The 16791-nt window shown below is 44.8% G+C and overlaps 1 protein-coding gene across 5 annotated transcripts in view; it reads right to left on the reverse strand.

Moving 5' to 3' along the window:
• Window positions 1-16223: 16223 nt before the first annotated feature.
• The window catches only part of PDAP1 (PDGFA associated protein 1), a 110584-nt gene continuing 110016 nt past the window's right edge, over window positions 16224-16791 (reverse strand). For 4 of the 5 annotated variants that reach the window (XM_075829976.1, XM_075829977.1, XM_075829981.1 and 1 more), the window contains 2 exons: window positions 16657-16699; window positions 16224-16544 (listed from right to left, as the gene is read on the reverse strand). In XM_075829976.1, coding sequence (XP_075686091.1) covers window positions 16689-16699 — 11 coding nt within the window. In that variant the 3' untranslated portion in view covers window positions 16224-16544; window positions 16657-16688. The remainder of the gene's footprint in view (window positions 16545-16656; window positions 16700-16791) is intronic. The other variant, XM_075829978.1, reaches the window with a different exon arrangement.

Genomic DNA, 16791 nt, shown 5'->3' on the forward strand with positions numbered 1-16791 from the left:
GTTCTTGTGCTGCCGATACAGTAAAAACAGAGAAAAAGTGACCCCATTTTAGAATCTACACCCCTCAAGGAATCTTTCTAGGTGTATAGTTAGCATTTTGCCCCCACAGTTGTTTTGCGAAATCTATTTGAATTTGTGTGTGAAGATGAAAATCTACTTTTTATTGTTGAAAAACAGACATTTTACATTTTTACAAGCAATAAAGGAGAAAAAGCACCACTACATTTGTTTGAACCCACAGCAGGGCTCAGAAGAGAAGGAGCGTCATTTGGATTTTGGAGCACGGATTTTGCTGGAATAGTTTTCAGTGCCATGTCGCATTTGCAATGCCCTGGAGGGACCAAAACACTGGAAACCCCCCAAAAGTGACCCCATTTTGGAAAGTGGACCCCACAAGGAATTTTTTCTAGGGGTGTGATCAATTTTTTAACCCCATAATTTTGTTGCAGAATCTTGTGTATATCTGGCGTGAAAAAGAACATTTAAAAATTTTTCACAACTGCTTCATTCATAGGACAGATTTTTCAGACACAGAGCATGCAAGTGAAGAAAAGCATTATTGGCCCATTTGTACCGAGTTCAGAGATACCCCCAAAGTGGTCCAAATATGTTGTGTGGACACATGGCAGTGCATGGAAATGAAGGAGAAGCCTTAGGTTTTCAGGGCCCAAGTTTTGCATAATTGGTTCAATGGCCCCATTTGATCTTTGAAGAGACTCTGAGCCCCCATAATGATGGGAAACCCCCAGAAATGGCCCAATTTTGATAACTACACCCCTCTAAGAATTTTTCTCGGTGTGCGATCACATTTTTGACCACACATTTTTTTTGCAGAATCTGGTCGAAATCTGGCGTGAAAAAAACTATTTTCAATTTTTTCACCAATGTTTCATTTATAGGATAGATTGTTCAGAGCATGCAAGTGAAGAAAAACACCTCAACATTTATTGGCTCATTTGTACCGAGTTCAGAGATACCCCCAAAGTGGTCCGAATATGTTGTGTGGGCACATGGCAGTGCCTGGAATTTCAGGAGCAGCCTTAGATTTTCAGGGCCCAAGTTTTGCATGATTGGTTCAACGGCCCCATTTGATCTTTGAAGAGACTCTGAGCCCCCATAATGATGGAAAACACCCAGAAATTACCCCATTTCGAATACTACACCCCTCAAGGAATTTATCTAGGGGTGTCATCACTTTTTTGACGCCACAGTTTCTTTGCAGAATCTTGTGGAAATGTGGAGTGAAAAAGAACATTTTCAAATTTTTTCACAAATGCTTCATTTATAGGACAGATTTTTCAGATACAGAGCATGCAAGTTGAAAAAAAGCGCCTCAATACTTATTGGCCCATTTCTTCTGAGTTTAGAAATACCCTCAAATTGGCTCTAATCTGCTGTTTCTGGACGTATGGCAGGGCCAGAAAGTATTGGAACACCACAAGGATTTTGAGGCCTTATTTTACTTGGATGATTTTTGGGCAAATTGTGCAGATACTACACGATATTACAAATCCTAGATATTCATCTAGGGGTATAATGCGTATTTTTAGTTTTGTTATGGGGGATCTTCAATTTTTAAATGGTGAAATGGTTATGGTAAATCAAAGGGACGGTAATTGTAAATGAAAGGGACGGATGAAAATAAAATTTAGAACTCCAGAGAGGTGTGATATATTTGGCCCTCGTGTGGTGCATAATAAGAAATTAACGTGACCTGAGTGTCCTGCAGTATACCATTCACAAGCAAATACCTGCCCTCAGGATCTGCCACTGTAGTTTGATGTGTGAAGCGAAGATTTCTTTTGAAAAAGATGCCCACTCCTATCTTTTTCGCAGCAACCGCTAGGTAATACAAAGGATAAAGGTAATACAAAGGATAATGATTATGCATAAATTTAGGACAAGAGTTAGTGGAGAAGTGCAGTTCCCGTAAAAATACAACATCATAATGCAAGGACTTAAATGTTCAGAAAGCTTTGCACCGTTTAGTCGGACTTGAACATTATGAGTGACAATGTTAAAGGGGGACGGAGGGTCAGCCATGACTTAAATATTTGCAGAAAGCACAATATCGAAGACACCCGACCATCATAAGAAGGGGGCAGGAAAGAAGGGGACAGGAAAGAAGGGCAGAGGAGCAAAAGTAAAAGAGAAAGGACAATAAACATGTTATTTTGGTACATATAGCGAGATATAAAGCAAACAGGGCCATAAGGGATATTGAGAGAGCACCACCAAAAGAACAATACAATATCAGTGGGGTCTCTAAAGATCCCAGGGAGGGCAGGCCATCACCCAACAGAAGGGCCAGCTCTCACTAACTCAGCTGAAATCTAGCTGAAAGACAATAGCAAAAAACACCACAGTAATAAAGGCAAAGCAATATAATAACAAACGTTAATAGTAAGAATCAAAGGGAACGAACACGTGCAGAAAGTTCCAAATCACAGGATCCTATGAGGAGTGCATCCAGATGACATCAAGGATTTGCAAGTTCAAGTAATAGAAGCTGAGGGTCAGGCTGAAGATCTGGAGCTCCAGAGCGGTTGAAGACGTGCTGTAGAAGAGAAGGAAGCAGGCAGTGGTGATTTCCTCAGCGGGGGCGTACCATCTTTCGAAAGAAGACCCAAGCGTTCTATAATGGCTTCACCTTCTTGGAGAGAAGCAAAGCTGTTTGACCGATTGCGATATGAGGATGTAAGACGAAAAGGGAAGGCCCATCGATATCTAATCTCGTGAAGAATCAGGACTTGGAGAGGTTTTAATGAACAATGCCTCTGAATCGTACGAGGAGCCAAATCAGCAAAGATCTAAAAGTCGCAGCTACGCAGTCATAACTGTTCTGAGGACCTGAAAGCTTTCAGGACCTTTTCCTTCACAGAAAAATAATGAGGCTTCACCAACACATCTCTGGACAGACCATCCGTGCGGGGAGCAGTAAGATCCCTAGGCACTCTATCAATGTCAAAATATCCATCAGTTAAAACAGGAAGGAGCGGTTTGAAAAGATCATGTACCGCAGTTTCTAAATCCAGAACATATTCAGACAGACCTCTTATATGGAAATTTTTTCGCCTGGATCTATTTTCCATGTCTTCAAGCTTAGAGCGGGCTTCCTCAAGTGGTTGATATATGTCATCAATAGAATCAGAGTGCTGATTAACAGTCGTCACCATGTTATAAATTTTAGCCTCCATTGCTTCCATTCTAGATCCCAGAGCTTGAAAATCAGCTTTAAAGGGAATGTGTCGCGAATGAAACTTTTTTTTTTTTAAAGTAAGTTACTTATTTCTATTATATTTTTACGTTTTTTGCGGTATTTTTTTTTTCTTCCAGATGGTGGAAAGTATTAAATAATAATTTGACGATTTCCTATGTTGGCCACCAGAAGGAGCTCTTCCCAGAATTACAGCAAGGTGAATAAGGCAAAGCAACCTGACTCACAGCTTCCGTAAATGTGGGAGGGAATCTCACCCCCCCTCCTACAAGCCAGGAAAAGGTGTCTTCAAATCGCTAAAAAGTGTCCGGCTGCCATTTTGGGTGTGATTCTGCAGCTGGCAGAAGCTATAGGACACACCAAAAGGCTAAGGCTCTGTTCACACGCTTACTAAACAAAGGGAAAACCGCTCCTGATTTTCAGCCATTTTTAAATCAAACTCGCATTTTTTACGGCCGTTTTTGGAGCTGTTTTTCTATAGTCAATGAAAAATGGCTCCAAAAACGTCCCAAGAAGTGACATACACTTTTTTTTGGCGGGCGTCTTTTTACGTGACGATTTTGGTAAACGGCCTCGTAAAAAACGCCCCGTCGGAACAGAGCGCCATATTTCCTATTGGAACCAGAGGGCAGATGTTTGTAGGCATTCTGCTTCAGATTTTTCGAAAACCTTGAGTGTGAACATACCCTTAGAATGATGAACGTGAAGTGAATCACTTTTTAGTAGACAGGTTCATACGGCGTGTATTTGATACTTTTTTTTGCCCCTTTTTACGTGTCAAAAACCACATAAAAAACGCTTGCTTATGCCTTTTATTTACATAATTGGTAAAGTGCGCTGCTAGTACATAAAACGTGCTTTTTACACACACTTTTTAAAAAAACCTGTTGGGTTAATGGAAAAGCGAGCCGTTAAGTTTTTTACGCAAGAGTTTTTAAAAAACGTGTTGCGTAAAGAAGAACAGTGGGTGGGGTTGTGTGTGGCGTAGTTGCATGTTTATGGGGAATTGTGTGTGTGTGTATGGGGGGGGTGCTTGCCGCTGATTCTTCAAAACAGCTGATAAGCAGCTATGAAGGATCAGCGGCGCCCGTGCATACGCCACATGTGCTACACAGACACACAGCTCTGCTACACAGACACACAGCTCTGCTACACAGACACTCAGCTCTGCTACACAGACACTCAGCTCTGCTACACAGACACTCAGCTCTGCTACACAGACACACTCAGCACTGCTACATCTGACAAGCTTAGCTCTGCACACTGTCCACACTGACAATACATCTAGCGACGGGGACGGGGGGGAAGACGGACGCCGGGGGTCACGAGAGCAGGGGTCTGTGAGGGAGAGGGACAGAGACACACACCTTACCTGCAGTGCAGCTGGTCTTCATAATGGTGCCTGCTATCTCCCTACAAACAGCTTCTCTGCTGTGTGACTCTGACCTGCGTCTGCGCAGTACAGAGCCAGATAGCTGAGGTAATGGACGGGAGCATTTGATTGTGCCCTATGCATTGTAGCTGCCATATTCCATCTCTGTATGTGTCGTTAATCGACACATACAGAGATGAAAAAAAAATGCCAGCCCCATAGACAAGTAAAAGTATGAATACATTAAAAATTAGAAAGTGACAACACAAATAAATAAAATTTGTTTACATTATATTAAAAGCAATATAATTTAAAAAAAATCATGACACCTTCCCTTTAAAGGAACAGTGTCACCAAATTTTTTTTTTTTAATATGTTAAAGATGTTAGTGCTTTATTAAAAACGTTTGGATTAATTTGTGTGTTTGTGTATTACTTTTTTTTATTTTTACACTTTTTCTTCCCTATGGGGGCTGCCATTTTTTTTCCCATTTCTGTATGTGTCAATTAACGACACATACAGACATGGAATACGGCAGCTCCAGTCCCATAGGGACTGCGAACGGGGCCCGTTCCATCCACTTTCGTGTACGCCGCTGTGTGAGAACGGCGCATGCGCCGCTCCCACACAGTTCAATTTGAAATGCGCGCCATCCGGCGCCATTTTCCTGTGGACCGGAAGTCACGGCCGGACAGTAAGATTACTACTTCCGGTCGCGGCTTCCGGACTTGTGCACATGGAGCAGCGGCAGCAGACGGAGCGGATGGACCAGAGGGAGCGGCGGCGACTGGAGCAGGTAAGTTATTTCTATGTATGTTCGTGTTTCAGTGTATTTACTACTGTATGTTAACCTTCTACACTGTGTGTTAGCTCAAAAAATGCTGACACACAGTGTAGGAGGTTAGACCGTTCAAACCCCTCGTTTCTCCCGGCACTAGCCAGGATAAAGGAGGGGGGGATTCTGAGAGCTCACTAGAGCGAGGGATTTTTACCCAATTTTGCAGCATAAAGCAATGTGGTTGCTTTACCACATGCAATGCTGCAATTTTGGGAATGGCTCCATCTAGTGACCAGTGCTGGTAAATATTATAAATTGAATCCAATTTATAATATTTCATGACTCGTGAAAAAAAAATAAAAAATTAGAACAATGTTTAATCACCTATACACTAACTGTTTAATTAAAAAAAAAAAAAACATGTTTTGCTGGCAACACATTCCCTTTAAGTTCAGATGTGATCTTCACACATGTTTTTTCCAGCTCTTGCTGTAAGAGTTGTGAAAAGCGTGCAATAAGAACTTTGTCGCCCGAATATGCCTCAGCTGCGACGAGAATAATGGCGGAGACCACTCCTGCCCAGCATGGATAAATGAAAACCCTCGTGACGGAGGTTCTGCAGAGGAAGCGTTGGAATCCTCATCTCCAAATAGATCTGAGGCAGGGCATGGGCTCTGAAAACAAGGGGTACCTCCCTCCACACTGTGTATCGGGTCCGGTGAGGGTGCCTGCAACTGAGGAGAATGAGGCGGGTCCGGCGCCATCATGGCCTGCTCCGCGTGTGCACTCTGCAATAGAGTCGCTTCTGCAGCTGACGATCTGGTCACGATCCCAGACTTTTTGGTGTTCCCTTTCGCCATCAAAAGATCCCTAAGAAGCAGGAGGAATTCCAGTGGAAGGCAATCGAGGTGAGTGGCTGGAAATAGCTAATAGCTCCCATTGTGGTGCGGAGCTCTAGTGACACATATCCACTATCAGTCCCGCTCGCATGTGCCTAAGGGCTTATTCAGACGAACGTAAAATACGCGCGTGCAACGCGCGTGATTTTCACGTGCGTTGCCCGTAGCTATATTAGACAATGGGGCCGTGCAGACATGGCAGCGTTTTTTGCGCAGCGTTGCTCCGTTGCAAAAAACTCACGACATGTCAGTTGATTCAGCGTTTTCAACGCATCACGCACCCATTGAAGTCAATGGGTGCGTGAAAACCACGCATGTCGCACGGAAGCACTTCTGTGCGAACTGCGTGTTTGCGCAACAGCTGTCAAAAGGATGAATGTAAACAGAAAAGCACCACGTGCTTTTCTGTTTCCGAACATCCAAACGGAGTGTCTTTGCGATTAGCGAACCCCGACAACCGAAGCTAACTTCACCGGGGTCGGCCAAACTCGTTTTGGCCGAACCCGGCAAAAAAATTTCCGGTCCGCGACGTCGGGGGACATTCACTGTGCATGGTGCTGAAAGAGTTAAACTGTTTCAGCACCATGGACAGTGACTTGCGATCCCAAAATACATGAACCTGTAAAAAAACCCGAAGTTCTAACTTACCGATTACTCCTGTCTCCTTCCTGCAGTCCGACCTCCCGGGATGACACTTCAGTTCAACTGACAGCTCCAGCCAATCACAGGCTGCAGCGGTCACTTGGACTGCCGCGTCATCCAGGGAGGTGGGGCTCGATGTCAAGAGAGGCGCGTCACCAAGGACGCGTCACCAAGGCAACGGCCGGGAAGTTCTCGGTAAGTAGGAACTTTATCTTTTTTTAAAAAGGTTTTTCGCTGTTGTGTTCGGCATTCACTGTCGAGGGTGCTGAAAGATTTAGCTCTTTCAGCACCTTGGACAGTGACGGGCGTCGACAAGCCTCATCTCTATGATGCCGGCTGCGCGAAAATCACGCAGCCGCGCATCAGACACGGATGACACACGCAGCTGTCAAATAGTGTTTGCGCGCGCAAAACGCTGCGTTGTTTGCGCGCGCAAAAACGCAACGCTCGTGTGAATCCGGCCTAACACTCACTGTTTTGGTATGGGATTTCCAACAAGCTCATGGGTGTGATGGTCAAGTGTACAAATACTTTTGCCCGTATAGTGTACATAGGATAAGCAAACACGTATGGGAAAAAAACATAAAACCTAAGATATACTAAAAAGGAATAAATGTGATACAATGGGTAGAATAAATGGACCTACCTTTTCTCTCAGCCGACAAATCCATGTTTCTATATCTTGCTATACAAATAAGAGCAGGCTTTCCAGGATTAAGGATTAGAAGGGCTCTTATATTTCAGTTACAAGTTATAGGTATATACTTACACACTATTTCATGTAGCTCTCCTAGCTTCTTGAACTATTTGACATTTATAAAAAAAACTCAGTGTACGGTCACCTTTTTCTCCCATAAGAAACACAACCATATGCTCATACACGGCAGATTTGTTGCAAAAAATTCCTGTGATCGAAAATCAGTTCCATCTGAACGGAGTGGTTTCTGCAGCATGTGAATGGGTTTTTGAAAACTCCACTCAGAGGCATGAGAAATTTTACAACAAAACTATCACGTGTAAATATATCCCAAAGGTCACATTTGTAAATTAAACTTGTAGCAGGAAAGGCTCTACTTGACATGGATATCTTTCAGCCAATTACCCGACAAATATTCAACCCTAATTGACTAGTGCAACTTCTTACACAAAAATTACAAAGTGGACTATTGAAAACATAAATTGTAAATGTGGCAGTAAAATATTCCTAGGCACGGATTGCCCTAATAGATCTTAAAAAATAAATAAAATATATTTGTAAAGGATCTGCCAGGCACAGCTTCGGGGTTAACGCCCATAGATAATCAGTCTGCACCTGCTTCTATGTCTGTGAGACTGACTCCATCTTCCACCACTCAGGGTGGCAGGCTTAGGAGTGGGAGAACCTATCACAGCCTGGCCAGACGGAGCTAGCTCCCGCCCTCTGTCTATTTGTACCTGCCTTTCCTGTTCCTCCTTTGCTTGTGATTCTTCTCGTTTGGTTTCCTGGCCCTGCTGCAGCTTCTTGTACTATTGTCCTTGCTTCATATTGACCCCGGCTTGCTGACTACTTTCCTGCTCTGCGTATGGCACCTCGTACTCTCCTGGTTTGACTCGGCTTGTTCACTTCTCTTGTTGCTCACGGTGTTGCCGTGGGCAACTGCCCCTTTCTCCCCCTAGCTCTGTGTACGCTTGTCTGTCGTGCACTTATTGAGCGTAGGGACCGTCGTCCAGTTGTACCCCGTCGCCTAGGGCGGGTCGTTGCAAGTAGGCAGGGACTGAGTGGTGGGTAGATTAGGGCTCACTTGTCTGTCTCCCCACCACCGTCATTACATAATCACAAGCCCATACCTAGTCTACCCTGGTCCCTGACACCACTATGGACCCCCTTGAGACCCTGGCTCAGCAAATGCAGGGTCTCTCCCTACAGGTCCAGGCCCTGGCTCAGAGGGTCAACCAGCCTGATGCTACCATGGTAGTCCCCCTCACCTCACCTCTTGAACCCCACCTCAAGTTGCCCGACTGGTTCTCAGGGGACGGGAAGACTTTTCTCTCCTTTCGGGAGAGTTGTAGGCTCTATTTTCGTTTAAAGCCCCACTCCTCCGGTTCTGAGAGCCAGCGGGTGGGTATAATTATGTCCCGGCTCCAGGAAGGGCCCCAAGAATGGGCCTTCTCCTTGGCTCCTGACGCCCCTGAACTTTCCTCCGTTGATCTTTTCTGCTCTCGGACTCATTTATGACGAGACTGACAAGACTGCTTTTGCCGAGAGTCAGCTGGTGACATTACGTCAGGGTAAGAGACCTGTTGAGGAGTATTGCTCTGACTTTAGGAAGTGGTGCGTAGCTTCTCGGTGGAATGACCCTGCCTTAAGGTGCCAGTTTAGGTTGGGTCTGTCGAACGCCCTGAAAGATCTGCTAGTTAGTTATCCCTCTTCTGACTCCCTAGACCAGGTTATGGCTTTAGCGGTACGACTTGACCGACGTCTCAGGGAACGACGACTTGAACGTCTTGATGTTTTCTCCTCCGACTCCCCCATGATGCCTCCCGAGGTTCCGTTGCTTCGTTCCTCCCCGGAAGACTCGGAGGTACCTATGCAACTCGGGGCCTCCGTGTCCCCCCAACAACGTAGAGATTTCCGCAGGAAGAATGGTCTCTGCTTCTACTGTGGGGATGACAAGCATCAAGTGAACAACTGTCCTAAGCGTAAGAATGCAGCCGGAGAACTTCCGCGCCTAAGTGATCATCGGGGAGGTCACTTGGGCACACAGGTATTTCCCGTAAATATGAAACGTAATAAAATCTTGCTTCCCTTTCAGGTCTCTTTTGGTGGTAGGTCTGCTACCGGCAGTGCCTTCGTTGATTCAGGGTCTTCTGCTAATATCATGTCTGTGGAATTTGCTATGTCTCTAGCTATGCCTTTGATTTATTTGCCTAAACCTGTCCCGGTAGTGGGTATCGACTCCACTCCTCTTGCTAATGGTTATTTTACACAGCATACCCGTTTTTGAACTCCTTGTTGGCTCCATGCATTTGGAGCAGTGCTCTGTACTGTTAATGCAGGCATTTTCGTCCGATTTGGTTTTAGGCCTTCCCTGGTTGCAGTTGCATAATCCCACGTTTGACTGGAATTCTGGGGACCTTACCAAGTGGGGTAATGAATGCTTGACGTCATGTTTTTCTGTTAATTCTATTTCTCCCCCTGAGGAGGTGAACACGCTACCTGAGCTTGTTCAGGACTTCGACGATGTTTTCTCTAAGGAGGCCTCCGAAGTGTTACCTCCCCATAGAGAATATGATTGCGCAATCAATTTGGTACCAGGCGCTAAGATCCCTAAGGGTAGGATATTTAATCTCTCTTGTCCCGAACGTGAAGCCATGAGAGAGTATATCCAGGAATGCCTGCCCAAGGGTTACATTCGCCCCTTTACTTCTCCGGTAGGTGCAGGTTTCTTCTTCGTAGGGAAGAAGGATGGTGGTCTTAGGCTATGCATTGACTACCGAAGCTTGAATAAGGTCACTGTAAGGAACCAGTATCCCCTTCTTCTGATTCCTGATCTCCAAGTTTGATCTACGGGGGGCGTATAACCTTATCCGCATCAAAGAGGGGGATGAGTGGAAGACTGCGTTTAACACGCCCTAAGGTCATTTCGAATACCTTGTCATGCCCTTTGGGTTGTGTAATGCTCCCGCGGTCTTCCATAATTTCATAAATGAGATTTTAAGAGACTACCTGGGGGTATTTCTTGTAGTGTACCTTGATGACATACTTGTGTTTTCCAAGGACTGGTCCTCCCACATTGAGCATGTCAGGAAGGTGCTCCAGGTCCTTCGAGAAAACAAACGGTTTGCGAAGACCGAAAAATGTGTGTTTGGGGTGCAGGAGATACAATTTTTGGGCCAAATCCTCACTCCTCATGAATTCAGCATGGACCCTGCCAAGGTCCAGGCTGTGGCGGAATGGGTCCAACCGGCCTCCCTGAAGGCGTTACAGTGCTTCCTGGGGTTTGCTAATTATTACAGGAGGTTTATTGCTAACTTCTCGGTCATCGCTAAGCCTCTTACGGATCTCACTCGCAAAGGTGCTGATCTCCTCCACTGGCATCCTGAGGCTGTCCAGGATTTTGAGGTCCTTAAGAAGTGCTTTATCTCGGCCCCGATGCTGGTTCAGCCCAACCAAATGGAGCCATTTATCGTGGAGGTTGACGCGTCCGAGGTGTGAGTGGGGGCTGTCTTGTCCCAGGGTACCAGGTCCCTCACCCATCTCCGTCCCTGTGCCTACTTCTCCAGGATGTTTTCACCCACTGAGAGTAACTATGATATTGGCAACCGCAAACTCTTAGCCATTAAATGGGCATTTGAAGAGTGGCGCCACTTCCTGGAGGGGGCTAGGCACCAGGTAACGGTCCTTACCGACCACAAGAATCTGGTTTTCCTAGAATCTGCCCGGAGGCTAAACCCGAGGCAAGCTCGTTGGGCGTTATTTTTTACCAGATTCAACTTTGTGGTTACTTATAGGGCTGGGTCTAAAAATGTTAAGGCTGATGCACTGTCATGTAGCTTCATGGCCAGCCCTCCTTCGGAGGAAGATCCTGCTTGTATTTTGCCTCCAGGTATAATCATTTCCGCTATTGATTCTGATTTAGTCTCTGAAATTGCGGCTGATCAAGGTTCAGCTCCCGGGTGCCTTCCTGAGAACAAGCTGTTTGTTCCCCTGCAATTCTGGCTAAGGGTACTTAGGGAAAATCATGACTCTGCACTATCTGGCCATCCAGGCATCCTGGGTACCAAGCACCTCATTGCCAGAAACTATTGGTGGCCTGGGTTGCCTAAAGACGTTAAGGCCTACGTCGCCGCTTGTAAAGTTTGTGCTAGGTCCAAGACTCCCAGGTCCCGACCAGCGGGCTTACTATGTTCTTTGCACATTCCCCAGAGACCTTGGACCCATATCTCCATGGATTTTATCACCGATTTGCCTCCATCTCAAGGCAAGTCGGTGGTGTGGGTTGTAATAGACGGCTTCAGTAAGATGTGCCATTTTGTGCCCCTCAAGATAGTACCCAATGCTAAGACGCTAGCTACCTTGTTTGTCAAACACATCCTGCGTCTCCATGGGGTCCCTGTCAATATTGTTTCTGATAGAGGGGTACTATTTGTTTCATTGTTTTGGAGAGCCTTCTGTAAAAAGTTGGAGATTGATTTGTCCTTCTCCTCTGCCTTCCATCCTGAAACTAATGGCAAAACTGAGAGGACTAATCAGTCTCTAGAACAATATTTAAGGTGTTTTATCTCTGACTGTCAATATGATTGGGTCTCATTCATTCCTCTCGCCGAAATTTCCCTTAATAACCGGGTCAGTAACTCGTCAGGGGTCTCCCCCTTTTTCTGTAATTTTGGGTTTAATCCACGGTTCTCTTCCGTTTCACCTGGTAGTTCCAACAATCCCGAGGTAGAGGTCGTTCATCGAGAACTGTGCACAGTCTGGGCTTAGGTTCAGAAGAACCTAGAGGCGTCCCAGAGCATACAAAAAACTCAGGCAGATAGTAAGGGTATGTTCACACGGCCAAATTTCAGACGTATACGAGGCGTATTATGCCTCGTTTTACGTCTGAAAATACGGCTCCAATACGTCGGCAAACATCTGCCCATTCATTTGAATGGGTTTGCCGACGTACTGTGCAGACGACCTGTTATTTACGCGTCGTCGTTTGACAGCTGTCAAACGACGACGCGTAAAAATACAGCCTCGTCAAAAGAAGTGCAGGACACTTCTTTGGACGTTTTTGGAGCTGTTTTCTCATAGACTCCAATGAAAACAGCTCCCAAAACGGACGTAAAAAACGGCGCGAAAAATGCGAGTTGGTAAAAAAACGTCTGAAAAGCAGGGTCTGTTTTCCCTTGAAAACAGCTCTGGATTTTCAGACGTTTTTGTTGACTACGTGTGAACATACCCTAAACGTTCTGCTAACCCCTTGTTTATGGTCGGGGATCTGGTGTGGCTATCGTCTAAAAATTTGCGCCTTAAGGTCCCGTCCAAGAAGTTTGCTCCCCGGTTTATAGGGCCGTACAAGGTCATTGAAGTCCTCAATCCTGTCTCCTTCCGACTGGAGTTGCCCCCATCTTTTCGAGTACACGACGTGTTCCATGCCTCCCTCCTTAAACGCTGCTCCCAGTCCTTGGCTCCCTCGAGGAAACCTCCGGTCCCTGTTCTCACCCCTGAGGGGGCAGAATTCGAGGTGGCCAAGATTGTGGACAGCAGGATGGTCCAAGGCTCCCTCCAGTACCTGGTCCATTGGAGAGGATACGGGCCTGAGGAGAGGACTTGGGTACCCGCTCGGGATGTTCAAGCTGGGATATTGGTCAGGAGGTTTCACCTTCCTTTCCCCAGTAAACCAGGTCCACTTAGAAAGGGTCCGGTGGCCCCTCATAAAAGGGGGCTTACTGTAAAGGATCTGCCAGGCACAGCTTCGGGGTTAACGCCCATAGATAATCAGTCTGCACCTGCTTCTATGTCTGTGAGACTGACTCCATCTTCCACCACTCAGGGTGGCAGGCTTAGGAGTGGGAGAACCTATCACAGCCTGGCCAGACGGAGCTAGCTCCCGCCCTGTCTATTTATACCTGCCTTTCCTGTTCCTCCTTTGCTTGTGATTCTTCTCGTTTGGTTTCCTGGCCCTGCTGCAGCTTCTTGTACTATTGTTCTTGCTTCATATTGACCCCGGCTTGCCGACTACTCTCCTGCTCTGCGTTTGGCACCTCGTACTCTCCTGGTTTGACTCGGCTTGTTCACTTCTCTTGTTGCTCACTGTTGCCGTGGGCAACTGCCCCTTTCTCCCCCTAGCTCTGTGTACCCTTGTCGGTTTGTCTGTCGTGCACTTATTGAGCGTAGGGACTGCCGCCCAGTTGTACCCCGTCGCCTAGGGCGGGTCGTTGCAAGTAGTGAGGGACTGAGTGGCGGGTAGATTAGGGCTCACTTGTCTGTCTCCCCACCCCCGTCATTACAATATTACATATATCCATTGTTATTGCTTTGATGATCCGTACACTCCCCTGGTTATTTTATACAGTAGATGGAAAAATGGTAACAGATTCTTATTAACCCCTTAAGTATAATGTTTCTACGTCGGCCGTTAAGGATAGTTCTTCTGAAGCTCCGCCTCTTCACTCGGCGCTTCAGAAGAAGTTTTCCCGCATCAGCCTCGGGCGTCAGGGCAACGATCGGAGACCACTAACAGTTGTCTCCGCTCAATAGCAAGCTCCGCATCTGAGTGGTTTTAGGTCTGAGTGGTCTGAGGTGCTCCCTCTCTCACCCAAACGGCATCCCGAGATAAAAACGCAGGGTGGGAATTGTTTCTATGGCAGCCTGGGGCCTAACAAAGACCCCCAGGTCTGCCTTTAGAAAATGCATGTTAGGCCATGACAGAGGCTGCCATCTCTGCACTCCTATGAAGCCCTGCCGGAGGAGACTGTCAGTATTGCAGTATATCATGCAAGCGAAGTCCCCCAGTTAGACTTACAAAAAAAAAAGTAAAAAACATTTTTAATGTACAAAAAAAAAATATTAAAAAGTTTAAAAAAACAACAAAACTCCTTTTCACATTTTTTCCCTAAGGTAATGTAAAAAAAAAAGACAAGTTAACAACACTGGTATCGCCACGTCCATAAAAGTCCAAACTATTATAATATGTTATTTAACCCATTTGGTGAACGTCGTAAAACAAATATAAAAAATTTGCTATTTTTGGGTCACCAAAGTCGCACGTACCCTAAAATGGTACCAATTAAAAAACTACAGCTCACCTTTCTAAAAAATAAGCCATCACACCTATAAAAGCGACATAAAAATGAAAAGTTATGGCTCTCAAAATGTGGTGACAAAACTAGTTTTTTTTTCCTTTATAAACATGGAAAAAAATCTAATTTGGTATCGAATAGTATCGACCCGTAGAAAAAGTTAACTCGTCATTTTTACCGCACGATATACGTTGTAAATAGGAAACCCATAAAAAGAAAAAAAAGTGGAATCGCTGTTTTCCCATTCCAACATTTTTGTTCAATTTCCCAGTACATTAAATAATGCCGTAAAAACTACAACTTGTCCCGCAAAACACAAGCCCTCATATGGCTATGTCAACAGAAAAAATAAAATAAAATTATGGCTTTTGGAAAGCAGGGAGGATAAAACGAAAATGAAAATACGAAAAATGTCTGCGTCTCCAAGGGGTTAAAGTAGACAGGAGCAATCAGCCTGGAGTTCAGGACAGAGGAGCGATTTGTGCTGCTAAATATTGTCTAGACTGATTATAGCCGATTAAGGCTCTGTTCACATCCCTGTCATGCTTCAGTTACTTTTTGACGGTCTGAATAGCGTAGCATGCTGCAGTATTGTATCCAGCAGAAAAAAACAAAACTGATACCTAACGGACACTTTACAGATCCATTAAAAGTCAATAGAGAAGTGTGAACAGAACTTAAAGGTTATGTACACCTTGAAATAGACATTTTTTATTTAAAAAAAATAAGAACATCAGTGTGATTGGTGCAACTTTCAAAATCCTTTTTATTAAAAAGAGGGTTTTACATTGGGCGATTATCGGGCAGACAAGTGTTCATATAACGCTCGTTGCCGATAATTGCCATGTGTAAACAGGGGAACGATCAGCAGATGAATTGGCAAACGCTCGATCATCTTCTGGTCATTTAGTTTTAAAAAAAGTGAAATATTATCGTTGTCGTCAGCACATCTTCCTGTGTAAACCGGGAAACACGCTGCCGACATTATAATAACGTATGGGGACAAGCAATCGGAGTAACGACCGCTCGCCCCCATCCATAGCTTTGTGTGACCGGAGCAAACAAACGCGATCAAAGATGTATCGTTGATAGGCGCTCGCTTCACCGGCCGCTTATCGGCCGGTGTAAAAGGGACTTTAGACGCATGACCCGTTTTCACTGAACCGGTCAGGCCCATGGACCTGACGGATACAGGTTTCAGCGTTCATACAGTTGTTCTGTTTACATAATAGAAGGCAGCTGTATCTCAAAAAGTAAAAATTATTTTTAATAAAAAGTATTTTGAAAGTTGCACCAATCACACGTATACAAATTTTTATTTTTAAAAAAACCAACTAATTTCAAAAGGTGTACATAGCCTTTAAGCCAGTATTCAGACTTTGAAATTATTAATTAAAATGCAAAGTATATTAGAATCTTGGAACTTTTCATAATATTGGACCCTTTAAGAACTTTATAATTTTTACATGTGTAAGTGTCATTAATTGCATGTACGAGTCATTAATAAGACATTAATTGCATGTACGAGTAGAACAAAAAAAGCTGAAATTTTAGTTTGAATTCCAAACTTTATTCCCCTCTTCAGGCCCCCAAGCTTCACAAACACTCAGCATTAAATAAATATGTGCTCAGTGTGTGTCCAGTCTTTCTTTGAAGTATCCTCAGCATGTAAACGCTGTCATGACTTGATCAGGGATAGCATATTGTGGACACACAAGGGACCAGAGTACTGTCTAGGCAAGTAGTCTACAGACCATATAGCTGCACTGGCCTGAGGATCCTCTGAATGTGGACTGTGTTTCGGTGGCAGTTATTTATTAAGAGACATTGATTGCATTCCTTTGGTTGTCACTCCCGTTGCATCTTTTACTGCAAAATAAAAAACATATTAATGTAATCGGGGGGAAAAAAAAAAAAAGTATTTACCGTCAAACTCTTAAAATCTGTGAAGCAATCTAATAATGCCACAATAGCCAAGTACCTGGTAAGCAACCTAGGTCCAGATTCAATCATTCAGCTGTGACCTAGATAGAAACAATGTAGATATTTGTAGACAATACGTTAACAGCAGGAGTGTAAATGGAAGAGGAATAACTGACAGAGCATTTGGAAATAG

This window comes from Rhinoderma darwinii, chromosome 6, assembly GCF_050947455.1.
Source record: "Rhinoderma darwinii isolate aRhiDar2 chromosome 6, aRhiDar2.hap1, whole genome shotgun sequence".
In the NCBI taxonomy this organism is placed as follows: domain Eukaryota; kingdom Metazoa; phylum Chordata; class Amphibia; order Anura; family Rhinodermatidae; genus Rhinoderma; species Rhinoderma darwinii.